Raw genomic sequence first — 20,169 nt, forward strand, 5'->3', positions numbered from 1 at the left:
TCTATTCTTTAGCAAGAAGCTATCTCAACTCTCATAAATCCAAAGACTATTAAGTTTAAAATTTAGTTTTTGATGGATCGTGGACAATAACAGAATTCAAAATCATAGAATATGTAGGGCAAAACTGGACAAATAATTTAGCAAAATTAAAGATACTATTAAACTCTACCAATATTCAAGGACATTGTTAAGAGATCAAGATCAGTATTTAAGAAGTACGATAAATTTTGGCATGTAAAAAAGCGGGAAATGTTATACACTTTCCAACTATCACTGCTATGTTGCACTGCAGCTACTACCACAAAATCCTTTGGTCCTCCATTGACTTAGCATAGTGCATTCCACAAAAATAACAGTTTCTCAGGAAGGCTAAGTGCAGACAAGCCTGCAGGATTGTGGTAATCACCTTTCAATAGTATGGATGTAACACAGTAAAAACCAGGAAGAATGATTGCCCTCAGCCTATAAATCCTTGAGATAAGAGTAACAAATCTGTAATCATTTTCAAGTGTTGTACTCTGCAATGGTTACCGTGCTGTGATCTCCCTTTGCCTTGTTAGTCAAGGACCTGGCTCCACTTGGCTCTAATAGAAATTTTACATAATACAGGGAAAATGTTAATCAAAAGTATACAACTATAAAAATGGCCACTATACCTTCTTCTAGTTAACATAATGCAGAAATTGCACTTATACAATTAAAGCCTTTTGCTATTTGCAAGCGATATGGAAATTTAGCAAGTCACTATTAAATTGCAACAATGGATGGAATCAATAAAGATCACAATAAATGAGTATAAACGAGTTTACCTAATGACTGCAGATAGGTTCAATAATATTATTCCACCATATCATATCCATCCACAGGTGAGACAGTAACAAATATTAGATGCACTACGTGTATAAGCACATAATAGATAAGATAGATAAAATATTGAGGATACTATATATAACATGTATACATTGTAGGTATTTCAATATGTATATTAAAGCACACAAATTGAGATTTTAAGATTAAAACTACAAAAGGTTTCAAAGTAAATATATATTTAGAATATTAAAAGTAAAATTTATTAATAACTTCAGTAATTTATGTGTTCTACTAGTCACAATGATACATGAACAATTTAGATGCAATGTTATACTAAGGATAATTCTGTGTTTCAACTTCATTAAATCACTTAGACCAAAAGATAGATGCATGACATCTAACCTGTAGCTGTTTTTCTGGATGATACCATCTGATGTGTCCTGCTCTTCTTGGGCAGAAAAGCCTAGAAGGTGCCTCCTTTGATTTACTGGGCTCACACTAGGGTTCATTCTCCTGGAATCCTGTTCCAGCATGCTGAAAATAAAAAACAGGAAATAACAGCTCAAATAAAAATAAAAATAAGTCACGCATATGCCTGCTACATGCAGCTCTGAAACAAACGACAATTCTTCTGTAGATCCATGCATATAACAAAAATGCTAGGCACAGAAGTTCAAATACTGTACTGATGTGTTCAAATCCCTAGCTTGGTATCCTGCACATATCAAAAACAATTTTTATAAGTATAAAAGTAACTTATTGGCCAGGTGCAGTGGCTCACACCTGTAATCCCAGCACTTTGGGAGGCCAAGGTGGGCAGGTCACCTGAGGTTGGGAGTTTGAGACCAGCCTGACCAATATGGAGAAACCCCATCTCTACTAAAAATACAAAATTAGCCAGGCGTTGTGGCATGTGCCTGTAATCCCAGCTACTTGGGAGGCTGAGGCAGGAGAACTGCTTGAACCCAGGAGGCGGAGGTTGTAGTGAACCAAGAACATGCCATTGCACTCCAGCCTGGGCAACAAGAGCAAAACTCCATCTCAAAAAAAAAAAAAGTACCTTATTTATAAACTGTTTAAACAACAGCAGTGTTCTATATGCTTTAAAAACCCTGTAATTACATGTGCATTTGAAGTAGAGATAAATACAACACAGCTAAAAACAAATTTTAAACTAGGTAATAACTGAATTAAGGCCTCCTGGATGGTGCAAACTGATGTTTTCAATGAGGGAATACTTTAAATGAAGTAGGAATTATTCTCTTTCTCATTAGTCAAATTCATTATTAGCCTTTCACAGTTCCAGAAGGTAGGCTATCAGATAAAGCTAACAAAATATTATTTTTAAAAACTTTTAGGCCAGGTGCGGTGGCTCACGCCTGTAATCCCAACACTTTGGGAGGCCGAGGCGGGTGGATCACAAGGTCAAGAGATCGAGACCATCCCGGTCAACATGGTGAAACCCCGTCTCTGATGGAGTCATGATGAAGCAAAATTTAAGATCGAAATAATCTGAGTCTCAATTTTATTCTCTATCCATTGGCTAGAATATATTTTGAAGAGGTAATATAACAAGAAATTCTGCTAAGAATCTTTTAAAGTTTTTCACTTGCTTGTTTTTGGTTGTTACTATTTTTTGGCTTCCATTCCCTGTAGTTTTTTTTTTTATCTTAAAATGGAATTTCTCTTAAGCTAAATTACAGACAAGTTGACTGTCCAATTCAGCTAAAAAAAAAAAGTTAAATGTTTGAACTCTATGAAGTGACCCACAGAAACTGATTTTAACCATCTGAATAACTACAGATTTGTATTTCCCTTATTTTTATCAATATTTGAAAGACAGGTAAGAACTTCATTTCACTGCCAGAATTCAAGATTGTTTTAGTATGACTGTGACACCACAAATGTTGAGAGGAATTTGACAGTTCTTGTAATGGTCAAATGTACAAAAAAGTATGAGAAAATTATAGTTTATATGAACTTTTAGATTCTTGACATGAATGTTTTTGCATCATTTTTAGTTTCTAGTTCATAATATTAATAAAGCAATCTAACCAAACTTTTTATAATTAGCTTAAATCAGGCTCTGTTCAATATGTTTAAAACAAGCTATAAATATTTTAAAAATAGAAGTCTCTATGTCTCTATGATCAGACACATGCTAGTCCACAAGAGTCACGATAGTTTTATGCCACAAAATAATCATTACCCAGTAAACCTTGCTCATATTATGGGCCACTGGTCCTGAAAAGCATGGATTAATAAAACACAAATGATTTCCATTTCCCCGAAAGTCTGGAAAAAGTATTATAGGAATTGTTACCTTACTTTTTCATTTATTAAATTCTAAAAGCCAACAACTGTTTTACATTATTTATGAAGCCACTTAATCCTTACAATGTGACTTCAGATACTCAGTCTTCATACCAAGTAGCTGAACAAAAAATGGCACATCTCCAAGTCTAGTCTACTCCTTGCAAACCTGCTTTCTTATGGTACAAGTAGATCAATTTCAAATTTAAGCCATCTCAGCAGGTAAGAATCAAACTGTTTCTTATCCTCAAAAGAAATTGCATGCTGCTGCTGCTGCTCTGTGGCTCCGAGAACCACACACAAAAAGCTGAAATTACTTTAAGATGAAAAGAGCATAGAGTTCTTCAGGTTTTAATATGAAATAGTAGAATGAGCACAAAATTTAAAGACAGGAGATCTGGGTTCAAGATGTTACTCTGAGACTCCTCGCTTGAGTATGCCTGGGAAACATGGTCAACTTCTCTAAGCCTCCAATTCCTCACATGTAAAACATGATAAATAACAAATAATTCACAAGGTTTTCCTGAGATTCAAGTGAGACAACAGATGGGAACATGGTTTACAAAGTCCAGAGATGACACAGAGCAGGACGCTTGTCTTCCTGCCTACCAGGTTCAGGCTGGTGACAACAGAGTAACTAAAGTGTTCCTTTTAAAATATAGATCAGATTGTTATGTCACCTCTGCTCAAAACCTTTTGATGGCTTTCCATTTCTATCATGATAAAAGCCCAAATCTTTAAAATTGACCAAAGTCTTACTTCAGTCGACCCCTCCCTGTATCTTACTTACCTCTCTGACATCATCTCCTACTACTCTCACTTTAGCCAAGCCACACTGAGCACCTTGCTTTTCCTTGAACATGCAAGACACGCTTCCACGCCAGGATCTGTGCAATGGCTGCTCCTCTGCCAGGAATGCTCTTCTTTCCCAGATATCCATATGGCTAACCCTCACATCTGCCTTACACTGATCACCATTTAAAACTACAGTCCCAGCAGGGGACACAGCACTTTGAGAAGCCAAGGTGGGCAGATTGCTTCAGCCCAGGGGTTTGAGATCAGCCTGGGCAACATAGTGAAACCTCATCTCTACAAAAATAATAATACAATAATTAGCTGGGTATGATGGGGTGTGCCTGTGGTCCTAGCTCCTCAGGAGGCTGAGGTGGGACGATCACTTGCACTCAGGTCAAGACTGCAGTGAGCTGTGACTGCACTGCTGCACTTCAGCCTGGGGAACAGAGCAAGACCCTGTCTCAAAGAAATTAAAATTAAAAATAAGTAAATAAAACTATAGTCCCAACGACTACCCTTCCACATGTAAAACCATTTACCCTACTATGCTTTATCCCTTTGTTCAAAGAATTTATAACTTTCTCATTTTACTTATGTTTATTGTCACTCTTCTCGCTAGACCATAAGCTAAGGGGTGTTCCAAGTTCCTGGTTCACAGGAGGTATTCCTTTTTCAAAAAATAAACAAACTTTATGCACCATCTACATTTTAGGGAAACTAACCCACAACTCAAGAATGGCAGGTGGTGAACTTACTATTACAGAATTTCCAGATCCAGGAACAGAACATTACGCTAATTTTTAATGCAACTGAGGCTAAAAGTAGAAATAATGGTAGTTTTCAAGGTAGTTTCCAAATTTTAAAAAGGTTTTCTTTTCTCTGTTCACTGAATGGCTCATAGATGATTTTTGCAGCCTGGTAGTAACTGGGAGTAATATATTAGAAACATAAATGTGGTTAAATGAAAAAATAGACCTTTAAGTCAAGATAAAAGAACCCTTTAAATAGCAGTTCTCAGAGCCAGGGATTACTGTGCTCTGAGAAGAAACCTGCACTTTACAGTGGCTATTTGCCAAATGGCCAACATGAGCAAGAAAACAACCTGAGATTCTTTCATTCATTCAATAAGCAATTATAAAGCAAGCACTATTCTAATAGATGATGCTCATTCTTGGAACCCAGCCACTAAACAGTGAGGAAACCCAAGCAGCTGTGGAGAGGTCCAGATGAAGAAAAACCAAGAACCGTGGCGTACATCCCAAGCTCAGGTCCCGGCTGAAAGCCGTCACCAACTTGCTGGCCATGTTAATGAGCCAATTTGAAAGTGGGTCCTCCAACCTAAGCCACCCCAGTTAACACTCCATGGAGGCAAAGAAGAACTGTCTCTCCTGAATCCTGCCCAATTTGCAGATTTTTTACCAAAATAACTGCTGTTGTCTTAAGCCTTTAGGTTTTGGGGAGGTTGTTCCACAGTATTAGATAACAGATACATTATGGCTATTAGATTGCAGACATCACTGAGTCAATGTTTAATATAAAAAGTGTATGTGAACAACTTTTTGCATATGTCTCACTACAGAAAGGTATCTTCTGATTATTTTAAATGTCAAAAAGCATGGCTGTCAATTTCAATACAATCTCTCTTTTCTGTTATACTTACATCAATTCAGTCAATTCATAAGATGCTTTCCCTTATCACAGCCAATCCTAAGCTTTAGGGAAATGGGCAGAGTTACTAGATAGAGTCCTAACTCCTCCAGCTGCCTTCCTCTTCCTGAGTAGCTGCGGCACCGTCTGTGATTAAGCCAAGGCTCCACAGGTAGACTGTGAATCTGAGCTCTACCACATATCAGCTGTGCCTTCGGTTTTCTCATCTGTAAAGTGCGGATAATAATACCTACCTCATGGCACCAGGAGGAACAAATGAATTAACCCATATATTAAATAGAATACTTGGACTAGTATTTGGTGCATAAAAAGTAATTAGTGTTTGATAAATAATGGCCTAATGCAACAAGCAGAGAATACTAGTTACCTTTACTACCCAAGCACACATGGTTATCAACAGCCAACCTAGCTTATTCCAGAACTAAGAATCTGATCCTCTTTTCTTCCAACTGCCTTATTTCCATTTAGCTCTCACTCTAATTTACAAAAAAAAAGGGGGGGGTTGCGAAGGAAAAATAAAAGTAATCGAGAAATGCTTTATTAAGAATTATGGAAAAGGGCTGAGACAGAAAGTAATATAAGGTATAGAGATCATCTGTACATCCCCTACTTCTAGTTCCTCAGAGGCCATGAATTGTGATAAACTGACCATGGGCATAGCATACTGATGCCAATTTATGTTCTGAACATACAGACACCAAAAAGTTCAAAGGCATGGCACACACCCACAGTTCATGCTGACGTTAGTCATATATCAATTAAGAACAATTTGTAGAATGACACTTAAAATGTATGTTTCAGATGCTTCCTGAAGTGACAAAACAGCTCAATCCGGAGACAAAAAAGACATGAGTGGCAAACTGCCTAGAAGCCTAAGCTATATATAATAATTACATATGTATTTCTGTATATTCAAAAGTTTCTAAGGTATCTATACTACCTTAATATTAGGCTAGACCTTCACTTTACAAAATTAAGGTGTTTATATCTTTTATTTATATTCTGCAGAGCTTACACAGTGTGATTCCACCTGACTATATTAAGAACTGAAAATGGTGGCTGAGAAGGCTATTTCACACAAACCACCCTCCCGTCCTTGTTTTATGTTAACTAAGATGTATGGTCTGAAGAACATACCAAAGTATTCAATTCAAACTCTGAAAGTAGTTTTCTCATCTGGCCTAGTTTCTCACTGACCCCTTCTCCATAGAAAGCAGAAGTTAACACTTTATCTCCTTTTATCTCTGAAGTTAGCAAGAGATGTAGGTTTCTGGTTTCAACTGCCTTTCCCTTCACTACAACCATGAAGCGTGGGGGAAAGGTAGCCAAGTGATACATGATAAAACCACTGGGATGCTCCTAATAAGTTTCCCCATATACAACTCACATGAAAGCCAAAACTAGTGAAAAGCATCAACAGAATTTTCCAGGCCCTCAAAACCCAGCTCTGCACTTGATAGGCTCTGAGACATCTTTTTCAACAAAGAATGAAATCTACAGAGAAAAGAGAACCAATTACTTTGTGCAGACACATTTTTGACAAACATGAATAAATCAGACTACCTGGGAAAAGGACAGCCTTTGGCTCTGTTACCTTCCTGCAATTCCAGATTCAATAACACCTGGTACTTAGATACATTGTATTTCTTCAGTTCATGTGTCACTTTGATAAATGTGGAAAGTAGTTTTAGCCAAAAACTCAGATTAGATTTCATTTAAAACTGGCTCAATAAAACCATATATACTTCGTGGTTTGAATTCTGACATTTAAGTTACACAGTAACTTTTAACCTACAGCCAATAGTGATATCATATGGCGAAATGTTCTCAACAATTGAACAACACAAAAAAAATTGAAACCAGATTTGGGAACAAGCTCATCTCAGGATAAGAAGCTAGAATTCTTCCTATAAAATAATGAAAAGCTGACACACTTAGAGAATGCTGGAATAGAAGCATTTTACTTCTAACCAGTTCCAAATGACTCAAACTCAATGCCATATGCTCTGTGGTTACCTTTTCCTTAAAGCACAGTCTCATAAGAAAACCACAGAGTAGCTGGCCCACTAGTAGCATGATTCACCCTTCCTCAACCAAGTCTGATGTCTCAAACCATAAAGATTCCAGACCTAGTGAGGGCACTAAACCAGAATAAAAACAGGTAAAAGCCCTGTCAATTCCAAACATTTGTTAACTTTTTAAGACCTAACTAAAACATATGTAAAACCTCCTTAGGATGTTCATTTATATATTGCAGTAAAGGAGGATGACTATAGTGACCTTTAAAATAGAAAGGGGAAAACATAATAAAGGAATTTATCATCTGCAATCCTATGTGCCAGAAAGAAGTTCCCCTCACAGGATTATGCTGTGGCCCCTACTCTGTCCAAAACAGAGGTCCACAAATTTCCTCAAGTATATAAGACAAACCTATCTATATAGAGGTATCTGTCTACAGATATCTTTAATAAAAACTTCCCTTACGTACATTATCTTACAATCTAATGAATAAGTGCTTTTACAATCTCCATAGTGGCTAATGTATAGGAAAAAAAAATACTAAACCATACACAACAGTTTTCAACCCTACACATACTTCAGAATCACCTGGGAAAAATATTTTGTTTATAAACAAATGCCTTCAACCTATCCTATCAGACTCCCTAAGTCCTGGATAGGACTCAGTTAGCAATATTTTTAAGATTCCAGAGTGAGGCTGGGCATGCTGGCTCACATCTATAATCCCAACACTTAGGGAGGCCAAAGCAGGAGGATTACTTGAGCCCAGGAATTCGAGACCAGTCTGGGCAACATAGCAAGACACTATCTTTACAAAAAAATTTTTTTAAATGACCCAGGGGTGGTGGCATGTACCTAGAGTACCAGCTACTCAGGAGGTTTGAGCCTAGGAGTTCAAGACTGCAGTGAGCTGTGATCATGCTGCTGCACTCCAGCCTGGGAAACAGACCAAGATCCTGTCTCTAAAAATAAAAATAAACAATAAAATTAAAGACAATTGAGGTTATGCATTTTTGGGGATAAGAATATCACAGAAGTGGCAGTGTGCCCTTCTCGGTGCATCCCATCACGAGCTGCAGATGCCATCATGTCTCACGACTGGGAATGTTACTTTATTACTTAGATACAGCGACATAACCTCTTGTCCAATATCTCTCACATTTTCTGCCTCTTTGTCTCCCTGTGTTATGTTCTATATAATTTCTTCAAATCCATCTTTCCATTCACTATTTCTTTCTTCAAGAACACCTATTTCATTGTCTTAACTTGGTCACTGTTTTTGTAATTTTAAATTATTTCCAGAATTGTTTCCAAAATGTTATGTTCAATTCTGGTAGTCTTTTGTTCCTTTACCAGACTTTATTTAACTCCCTCTTTTAATATATTTTATATTCTCTGAAAACTGAAAGATCTACAGTCTTTCAGAGCATGATTCTGTAGTATGTATTTTCTAAACCTTATTCATGGTGGCATGGTTTCCTGGTATGTTTAATGACTTTTGAGGGGAAGAAGCAGACATGTGCTCATGTTCAACTAGCTCTCTATCTGTGGGAATTTTTCAAGGATGGACACTTTCTTTTTTAAAGTGTTTCTTCTGTGAAGTCTTTGAAGACATTTCTTTTAAAGTGTCTTCAAACCTGCATGAGTCAGGGGCTTAAAGATTATCAGGAAAGACTTTTATTTGTTTCCACTCTAACTAAAGCCAAAACCAAGACTGGTACTTAATAAAAGTCTCCCTGTGTGGTACGGCAACTTTTGTTCCCTTCTTTTGCCAACGAAGAATGTCATTCTTCATAAGTTCTGGCTTTATTTGGGTAGAGGAAAAGGGGCCCTCAGTTGTGACTTCCCATCTTACTTGGGTCCAGAGCTTTCTTTCCCATCCCCAGACACTAGGCCACAAGGTTCAGGAACTATATCCAGAATAAGCACCACTTTCAAGGCTAGCTTACTATTATAGATTCATGTTATCTTTTATTATTTCTGGCTTCTGAGAAGCCCTTACTTTGTCTCCAGTTGTGCCAGGAAATAGAAGTTTTGATTTATTTTTCAATCCATCATTTTCTAGTGTGTTAAACTGCTATGAGTTTCTCTGTACCTTTAGTCCACAATATTGCCAAAAACAAAAGGTTAAGGTTTCTTAATTTTTTTAAAACCTAGCTTAAATCTCAGGTTCTTCAACAATAAAATATGACAAATAATTATAGAATTAACCCCAATGGGGCCAGGTGCGGTGGCTCAAGCCTGTAATCTCAGCACTTTGGGAGGCTGAGGCGGGTGGATCACGAGGTCAAGAGATCGGCACCATCCTGGTCAACATGGTGAAACCCCATCTCTACTAAAAATACAAAAAATTAGCTGGGTATGGTGGTGCGTGCCTATAGTCCCAGCTACTCAGGAGGCTGAGGCAGGAGAATTGCCTGAACCCAGGAGGCGGAGGTTGCAGTGAGCTGAGATGGCGCCACTGCACTCCAGCCTGGGCAACAAGAGCCAAACTCCGTCTCAAAAAAAAAGAATTAACTCCAATGAGTAATAAGAAGAGGTTTTCTTTTTTTAACCAATTCACATTTGTCCTGTTTAGCCATTCCCTGATGCCTAGAGTTATTATTTTTACAGACCACCCAAAGTAGGACAGCTCCTTGAATCCTATGCCAAAAATAACTAGATGCCTTCTTTACCATCCACGAAACATCAATAAGGTAAGAAAAATTAACCCTCCTAATTCCATTTAGTTTATTTTCTTATTCTGTGTGATGATTATTCAGTAACCCAAACCTCTTCAAACTAGTCAGATTGGCTGCACATTACCTTTGACAAAACTCTCTTTCTTTAGATATAAGATATATTTACACTTCATCACCAAATGCCTTCAGGAAATGTTTAAGGCGTACCAGTATTTGGCAAACTTGTGTGTTTTACATTTTTTTCATTTGGGCCCATACCAACAAGACACAAACATTTAATTATACATCTGAAACCACATTAATCACTTTATTTGGTAATGTGATCTGTTCTAAAAGAGTTTAGGTTTCTAAATTTAAAATGCTTTCCGAATCTCTGATTCAAATGTCTATTTGTCTGAGAAATTTAATTTTGTGGTACTTAAGAATAAGTTCAGATAGAGCTCACAATCTGTTTTTTTTTTAAGCCTATATTGTTTCCAATTAAAACATAATAATGCATGCTTAAGGTTTCTAAATACACAAAATTATAGATGTGACACCTGTTCAATAAATATCTTCTAGGTGGTTACTAATAAGATTCAACTGGGAAGTTCCCGCTCCTCTGGCAGATTCCCAGACCGGAGAAAATCGAGAAAATCGCAGTCTTGCAGTAAAAAGACTAAAAACAATGAGGCCAATCAAGAAATGGTTCTGAATAACACAAGTAATGAAACATCTCAATTTGCAACATTTGGTTCAGGGACAAGTTTCAGTCTTCCAAATCACTGTGGTTCTCTGGGCTTTACTATTTCACTGTTCATGCCAAATTTTGTCTACAAGAAATAGTTCTTGGTTTTTACGAATTTCACAGCCAGTTTCTTCCCTATTTCCTTGTTGGTGTCTGGAGATATTCTGACTTGTTAAGACACTTCTATACTTCCTCATTCCTTCCAGCTCTTCTCCTTGTTGCTTTTCTTCAATTTAAGTCTTTTAACATGTCTAACTTGAATAGTTCCTAATATTCTCACTACTTGGCTTTCTGTTCCTAAAGCCTCACACAGAGAAAGATACAGATCTTAACTGGTAGATCCTCAAGATTTTCAAATTTTTAAACTTTTTCCGAATTTTATTCCCTTTTTACTACTGCCTATCTTCTTGAACACAAACCACTTCTTGATTAAAAAAAAAAAGGGACCGTCATCTCTTCCTTTCATAATCAGCCTACCATGGAAATGAGATCCATCCCCACCTGCCCCCTTTACTTCAGCAGCTGTGAAGATCATTAATTCATTTAAAATTTTTTTGCCTGGTGGGCAGGGGCACTACATTTTTGTTGTTGTTTTTCCAGTCTTTTCTTTCCTAAAATTTTACTGATTCATGAGGGCTTCTACAATGACATGTCCCCTGCAACCCTACCGTCACTTCCTGCAACATAATCTAATACCCTTTATTCCTTAATCAAGTATTACTGCATAAAGCCTCCCATGATTGCCACTAGCAGCACTGCTGGTTACTTCTATGTTCCCTCAAGAATATGCCTGTGAATTTGTGATATAATAAGAAATAATATATTTGGTTTTTATTCTGCTTCCTGGCACAGGGCTCCTAAAACCCTTGGAATTTCCTGAGTGATGGGGGGTAAGAAAAGCATCTTTTGTTATCCGTAATTAGCCCCTTCTACCTGGAGCTGAGTTTATGCTAATGAGGTGACTCTTGGATGATGAAAGCTGACTGCCAGAGAAATCAACCACATAACTTGTGGGTCAGGATTTTCAGCCCCATCCCTCAACCTCCAGGTAGGAGAGAGGGAGCTGGAGATTGCATGCAATCACCAATGGCTAATGGTTTAATCAATCATGCCTACAATAGTGAAGCTCCATAAAAACCCATAAACAATGGGATTTGGAGAGCTTCCAGGTTAGCAAACACAAGAAGCTAGTACAACTGGAGAGGGCATGAAAGCTCCACACTCCTCCCCATACCTTACCCAATGAGTCTCTCCCATTTGGCTTGCCCCACATATCCTTTACAATAAAGGATGTAAAGTTAATGAAGTGTTAGTAAACAGTGTTTTTCTGACTTCTGTGAGCCATTCTAGAAAATTATCAAACCTCAAGAGGGGATTGTAAGAACCCTCAATTTATAGCCACTTAGAAGTTACAGGTCACAACCTGGGACTTGCAACTGGCAACTCAAGTGGGAGACAGTCTTTGGGAACTTAGCCCTTAACCTGTGGCAACCTATGCTAACTCCAGGTAGTTCGCGTCAGGATTGTGTTAAATTGGCCAGACATAGTGGCTCAACCTGTAATCCCACCACTTCCGAAGGCCAAGGAAGGAGAATCATTTCAGTTTAGGAGTTCAAGACCAGCAAATCCCAGCTACTTAGGAGGCTGAGGTTTAAGGGATTGCTTGTGCCTGGGAGATGGAGGCTGTAGTGAGCTATGATTGTGCCACTGCACTCCAGCCTGGGCAACACAGCAAGACCCTGTCTCAATAAAAAATATTTTAAAATTAAAATTTTAAAAAGAATTGAGTTAAGTTGTAGGACATCCAGTTGGTATCCAGAGAATTGGAGAATTGCTCGGTGTAGAAAATTCATCTATTTGGTGTCAGAAGTGTGTACAGAAAACAGTTTTTCCTATTTTTAATGCCCATGTTTATATGATATCCATATAATTCTCACACAATTGTTTATATATCTGATTCTCTTACTAGACTGTAATTTTATTCATAGTCACCTCCTTGATTCCTTGCTTAGTACCTGGCAAACATTAAGTGCTCTATAAATATTTGCTGTATGACTAAATAAATAAGTACCTCATGTAGCCACAGATAAGAAATGAGGAACTAAAAGAACACACAGTTTTTTAAGAAATAGTTCGTGAACATATATAAATGTATACCTGCTCTGGAATGAACACTGTATTATCTCTACAGAAGAAAATTAAAGAATTAGACAAGATGATCTGTGACCTTATTGCTGAGATAAAATATACATAACACAAACTTAATAGTAACACAAAGCAAAACTTTAACAGCTGGAAGAAAATGTCTGCAACAAACTGCATAATCGATGAAAAGAGGCTGAATAAAGCAAAACCAAGGATGGCAGGACTGAGAGGTTCTTAAAATCATACATAGAATTCGAAAAATCAGTTGAAGAGGGAAGGCAAGTAGGTTAGTTGTCAATAAATACTAGCTATACATTTCATACACACAAGTAGATTTATAGCAACTCATACAAAAAGGAAGGATTTTCTTTAGTCAAGGCTACAAGTAATTTTTTTTTTTTTTTTTTTTGAGACAGAGTCTTGCTCTGTTGCCAGGCACCAGGCTGGAGTGCAGTGGTGCAATCTTGGCTCACTGCAATCTCCGCCTCCTGGGTTCAAGCAATTCTCCTGCCTCAGCCTCCAGAGTAGCTGGGACTACAGCTGCACGCCACCACACCCAGCTAATTTTTGTATTTTTTAGTAGAGATGGGGTTTCACATGTTGGCCAGGATGGTCTTGATCTCTTGACCTCATGATCTGCCCGCCTCGGCCTCCCAAAGTGGCAAGTAATTTTTTTTAAAGGGAAATACAACTAGCTAAAGACATAAAAAACATTTCCTATTAATGTCAGGGGGAGACACACATTCATTCATACTACAAATATGTATTGAGTAACTACTATGTGCCAGGCATTGTTCTAAGCACTAGAAAACAAAAGAGAGAAAAATCTCTGCAGGGAAAGAAAGAAAATAAAATAAATAAGTTACATAGCATACTTGAAAGTGAGAGGTGCTATGCAGAAAAGTGAAGAAAGAAAGAGGATAGGGAATGCAATGGCAGGAGCTGGGATGGACATTTAGAAAAGGTAGTCCAGGAAAGCCTCAGTGGGGTAGCATTTGAGCTTTTTTTTTTTTTTTTTGAAATTTTGACCCTAAAAAATTAATGTTTTTTAAACTTGTAAGTTCAGGGGTACATGGCATTTGAGCTTAAGACCTGACAGAAAGAGTCTCTAAGGGAAGGGCATTGCCGGCAGTGGGAATAAATGCAAAGACCATGAAGTAATAGCAGGCTTAGTGTGTTTGAGGAAGAGCACACCACACAGGCCAGTGCGGCAGGCTAACAATAACATTTTTGGCCCAAGAGACAGCCCAATACTTAAAAAAACACAATATCCAATGTTAGGAAACCTGAGAAAATGGATACTCCTCTCTACTGCTGGTGGGAATGTAAACTGATACAGTCTTTTTGGAAGGCAATTTGGCAAAATCTATCACAATTTCAGACACTCAACCTCTAGTTCTAGTCTAGATTCTACCATACATATACAGGCACACAGATATATGAAAATACATTTAATGCACACATTATCAGTAAGTAACTGGAAATACCCTGCCTATCAACAGATGGTTAAATAAATTATGGCAGCAGTTGTGTAAGTATGCACTGGGGTTTTAAGCAGTCCAAGAAAATCTCGGGATCCTAAAAGTCTTTCAAAGGGTCAGCAAAGTCCTCCCTTTTCCAACTACATACCTATGTGAATCTAAATTTTCTTCATTTATTTCAACCCAAATATACCACAACAGATTACATGAAGAAACAGATCTGAAATTCCTGCCAGATTCTATTAAGTCAGACATCAAAGATTTTTACAAAACTATTGATCTGACCCAAAGAAGCAACAGGTCTCAAGTATCCCCATATGTTTTAGAAGCCTGAAGTCAGTGAGATAAAACCCAACATCAAGAATTTGAAGGAAAGCAACTTGTGAGGAAGGAATGTAAAGAAAACACTGGGTAGTTTGGCTAGAGCACAGTAATAATTAATTTGGTTTGCTGGTTTTCAAAAATTTGTATTGCAATAAAAGGAAATTTCAATGTGCTATTTCAATTTTTAGTCGTAAATAAATGTGTATATAGAGAAACACTAAAACAGAGTTCCCCCTCAAAATAAAAGATTTTTACAAAACTATAAAGTAGTACCATTCTTCTCTATCTCACTAAATTTTTGGAGGTTTGGGAGATATAATTATTCTTCATTAACATGTAAAGTAATGATTTATGGTTTATTATTTTTAATTAAATTAATTTAAAAATTTTTTATTTTACCTTTAAATTTTTAATTTCTCACATAATAAATATCAGTATATATAAACTACAAAAATCAAAAATTATTTGGGATCCTTGGTAACTTCTAAGAGTACAAATGGATTCCCAAGACCTAAAGTTTGAGAATTGCTAAATTATGGTACATTTCTACTACAAAAAAACTATGTAGTATTAAAAGAGAATAATGTATTCATATATTTTAAAGAAAACACAATTTGTATATAATTCTTTCATGTAAAACTAAAATTTTTAAACAAAATACATATAAACACAAAGACACAACACAAATGTTGGTATAGACGTTTATATTCCATATGAAATGTTCTTCCTGTATCTTACCTAAATAATTTCTAATCTTCTTTCAGATCTTAACACAATCACCTCTTTCTCAGAGAAACCTTGCCTTATTTCCCTAACTAGGTCAAGTGAACCTATTATATGGCCTCATGATATTATGTACCTTTCTTTCATGGCACCTAACGTTGTTACAGTTTTGCATTTATTTGTATAATCATTTTGATTAGTATATGTCACCTATATTAGCTTATAAATTTCATGACAGTAGGGGGTTCATTATATTATTCTCTCAAATTTCCTGTATGCTTGAAAATCTTCATAACGAAACATTTTGTTAAAAAAAAAGAGAGATTATTCAACTTATAACTCCTTTCAATTCTCAACCAACTTTTAGACTTCACCCCTACCCCTGCTAAATCTGCTTTCCAAGATTACAACTGACTGACAACTGCCAAATTCAGCTTTCTGCATCTCCCAGGCTCTTAGCAGCATGTGATACCACTGCCCAAGACCCACCTGAAACTCTTTTTAACTTCACTTCAAAAAGCTACTTTCTTTCAGTTCTGCCCAAGCCCGTTTGCTACGGATTTCTTTCCCCGAGGTCACCTACTGCTCATACTGGTGTCCCTCCTCTACTTCTCCTCCTTGGATAATCTCATCTACTCCACTAACATTATCTGTCCATCAGAAGACTATCTACCTACCTATAATGTTAATTCTCAATATCTAGTCAGTGCCACAAACTTCCTAAACTAAAAATAAACATCATAAAACTATCTATCCATCTGTCTGCTTCCTCAGATGACAGCACCACCATTCAGTCCCTCAAAATAGAAATGTTGGAATTATCCTTAACTTCCCTCTTTTCTTCCTCATGTACTAGTTATTAAATCCCACAAAATCTGTATCAGAGATACCCTAAGTTTGCCCATCCTTTCTATAACCATAGTGTAAGTTCAGACTCTCATTTATTACCTGAAATACCTCAATAGTCTTCTAATGCCTTCTCTGCCAATAGTTTATCCTCACTCCCTTCAAGGGTCTATACACCATACAACCCTCAAAGTCCTATCCGAAGCTGATTATATTACCCTCCACCTAAAATCTAGGGATGCCTCATTGTACCCAGCAGCACCTATACCTCTAGCCACATATTTAGCCTCATGTACATTCCCCACATACACAAGATATAATGAACTTTTCACTTTTTCATGAACATGTCATGCCATTTCATAACTGTGCCTTTAAACATGCTATTCCCTTTGCCTTGCAGGGAACATACTTTCTCATATTTTCCACATGGCAAACTGATGTCGAAGTTCAATTTTCAGCTTCTTTGGTAGGTACTTCCCTTATAACTCAGTCACTCAACAAAAAAATGTGTCGAGTATCTACCAGTAAGACATGAACCTTCACCTCAAGGAATTTCTACTCTAACTTATATTATGTTAGGACTCACTCAAACTATTATTATTATGTTCATATTACACCATAGTCATCCTTCGACTTATCTCTCCTCCCAGCTGGATCATGAGATCTTTGAAGGCATGGCTCCTATCTTATTACTCTTTACACATCTTGAAAAACAAACCATTTTTTTCTAGCTTATGAAGAGAGCTGAAGAACAATGAGAATTTAAATGTTTAGCATTAGTACCCAAAACAAATATGTATTCACTTACCTCATAGGTCCATAGTTCAATATTATAAATGCCAATACTATCATCACACAGACAGCTCTTCGCTTTGGACTAGGGACTTTAAGCCTCTGGTTCTAAAGGAAATGACCACATTAAATACAATTAAACTACACATCAATTTCAGAAAAAACAACACCTAAAATTAGAATATCCCTCCTTACCAATTATGTAAATACATTGCTTGTCTTATTAAAAAAAAAAAAAATCAAAGGTGAGGAAATAATACTTTTCAAAAGACTAGAGCAGAGACTTCCAAGTTCACTTTTCTAGCACAGAGAGAAAAGGAGAGAACCAGCAGAGAAAAAACAGAGCAGCCGCTCCACTGCAGTTTCCTCTTCACCCAAGAGGAAAGAATTCAATATTTTTATATTTTTATGGATCCCCAAAGAATTTTGAGACATTTCTACAGTTCGCCTCCCTAACTTTTAAATCATTGTTTTCAGTAACATATAGGAGGATTCCTATGTACTCAGGGGCAAGATAAAAAGAATAGTGTAAGAAGCCCCACTCGGTAGATAGGTATATGGTTCAGCACTGCAGTGAGAAATTCTGCAAGTAGCAAATTTCCCAAATAGAACTAAGGAGATTAACCCTCTTGGAGCCAGCATAGTAACAGAATGCAAAAATCACATTAGTAGTCAGGTGGACTGAGAAAAAATAAAAACATACTTTTATTTTATATTGTTTTTTAAAAGGGAAAATATAGCAGGGCTATTAAGCCTCAGTGTGATTCATTTAGTCAGAAAAGAGGGTGCTAAGGCAATGAATGAGAAGAAACCCAGGAAAAGGAGACAACTTTTTTATGTAGATTGGGAGTTACAATTCAAAGGGTCCTCTTCAAAGGCTTTATCCTTACTGCAAATGTTTTAGGACTTACTGTACCCTCCTTTTCCTAGCACTATTGTTTTACACAATTTAATTTAAAATGTAAATGTTTCTCTATTTATTTATCCAGGGGATACTTTAGCCCATCTCAACCCAGCCCTGTTACTAGCACTTACCTCTAGCACAACTTCATCCAGCTGTCGCTTCAGTGTTCCATTTTCTTTCTTCAGTTGCTCGTTTTCTGAAAGGGCAGCCTTTAATCTCGCCTCTAACCCGAGCATATATTCTTTCTTCTTCTTGCGGGACTGACAAGCAGATTCTCGATTTTTTATCATACGTTGCTGTCTCCTTAGCACAGCAATCTAGAAAAAGTTACAATGAATCAGAATATCCTGGTTTTAGAATCAGATCAAAATAGATCAGAATATACTAATTTTCCAATTATTGTTAACTGACTATTTTTCAAAGCATAGGTTACCAGTTGTTTCAAAACACATTTGAAAAAACACTGCTCAAACTAAACAAGTTAAAATCAAATGATTAAATAAGACTTTCTAAAACCCAAATGTTAAATAATTTCTTCTGATATTTTCTAAGGCTCATTTATTAATCTTCTAATTTTCCCCTCAGAAACTCCCTCAAACAGTATCTTTAAGTATATATGTATATATATATACACACATCTTAAATCTACATCTCTGGCCCTGAAACGGCTATGCCCCAGAACCATATATTCAGTTAATTCTAAGGCCACTTCTACTTACAGTGTCATTACCACTTCAAATTCATTATGTGCAAACTGAACTCACTATCTCCCTCTAACTTTTTTTTTTCTTTTTGAGATGGAATTTCACTCTTGTTACCAAGGCTGGAGTGCAATGGCATGATCTCGGCTCACCGCAACCTCCACGTCCTGGGTTCAAGCAATTCTCCTGCCTCAGTATCCCGAGTAGCTGGGACTACAGGCGTGCACCACCATGCCCAGCTAATTTTTGTATTTTTAGTAGAGACAGGGTTTCACCATGTTGACCAGGATGGTCTCGATCTCTTGACCTCGTGATCCACTGGCCTTGGCCTTCCAAAGTGCTGGGATTATAGGCGTGAGCCACCACGCCCGGCCTAACTAGATTTTTTAAAAATCTATCCATCTTCTATCAATAGTAACTATTATTTTTCTTTACTCACTATATTCAGTCCTTCTCAATCTGTCATTCACTCATTGAATATGATAAAACTATATACTAATCACCAAGTTTCTTCCAATGAAAATGTATCTCAGTTATTCCTTTCTCTTATTCTCTCTTCCACTCTCCTAACACAGGCACTCATTAACTCATCCCTATGTAGCAGGAGTAGCCGCGGGAAATGGAACTCTTGAACACTGAATGAAGAAGGAAGTTTATTCGGCCCGGGAGCCTAAGCGATAATTTGTCCAAAGCTCAGCTCATCTAACAAAGGAAGGTTCTGCCATTATATAGGCTCGTACTTTAGATATTACACGTGGAAGATGCCTGGGTCTCCTTCCTCACCTATACTACTGCAATACTCTTATTTCTATTGTTTTCCATCTCATCCTGTCTACCATTTCTGAGATAAGTTCTCCCAAGAAAATATTTTTATCTTACTACTCAATTGCAAAAACAAGCTAGTCATGTGTCCTTGCTACCCATCTTTTCTTTTAAGGTCTTCCATATTGTGACTTCCCACTGCCTAACCAAACCTTCTGCCCTTAATCCACAGCTATTCAAGCTACACTCCTCCCATCTTACCATTTAAGGCTACTCCATAATCTCCATACATGTCTAACCTGTTTCTTTATTCATATTGTTTATTCCCATTTGGAACGCTATCTCCTCCACTAACCTAATTCCGAGGCCCATTCAAACTCCAATTATTCTAAGCCACCTGATTTTTTTTATTTTCTCTGAACATCTTACATACCCTTAAAATTTGGAGGATAGACTGGAACATTCTAATGGTCTCAAT

At 37.1% G+C, this 20,169-nt stretch overlaps 1 protein-coding gene across 4 annotated transcripts in view; it reads right to left on the reverse strand.

Moving 5' to 3' along the window:
- The window catches only part of ATF6 (activating transcription factor 6), a 163,439-nt gene that overhangs the window by 104,959 nt on the left and 38,311 nt on the right, over positions 1 to 20,169 (reverse strand). For all 4 annotated transcript variants that reach the window (XM_010331242.3, XM_003943380.4, XM_074390220.1 and 1 more), the window contains 3 exons: positions 18,360 to 18,545; positions 17,341 to 17,432; positions 1,213 to 1,344 (listed from right to left, as the gene is read on the reverse strand). In XM_010331242.3, the coding sequence (XP_010329544.1) occupies positions 1,213 to 1,344; positions 17,341 to 17,432; positions 18,360 to 18,545 (410 nt within the window). The remainder of the gene's footprint in view (positions 1 to 1,212; positions 1,345 to 17,340; positions 17,433 to 18,359; positions 18,546 to 20,169) is intronic.

The sequence above is a fragment of the Saimiri boliviensis genome, chromosome 19 (genome assembly GCF_048565385.1).
Source record: "Saimiri boliviensis isolate mSaiBol1 chromosome 19, mSaiBol1.pri, whole genome shotgun sequence".
NCBI lineage: Eukaryota > Metazoa > Chordata > Mammalia > Primates > Cebidae > Saimiri > Saimiri boliviensis.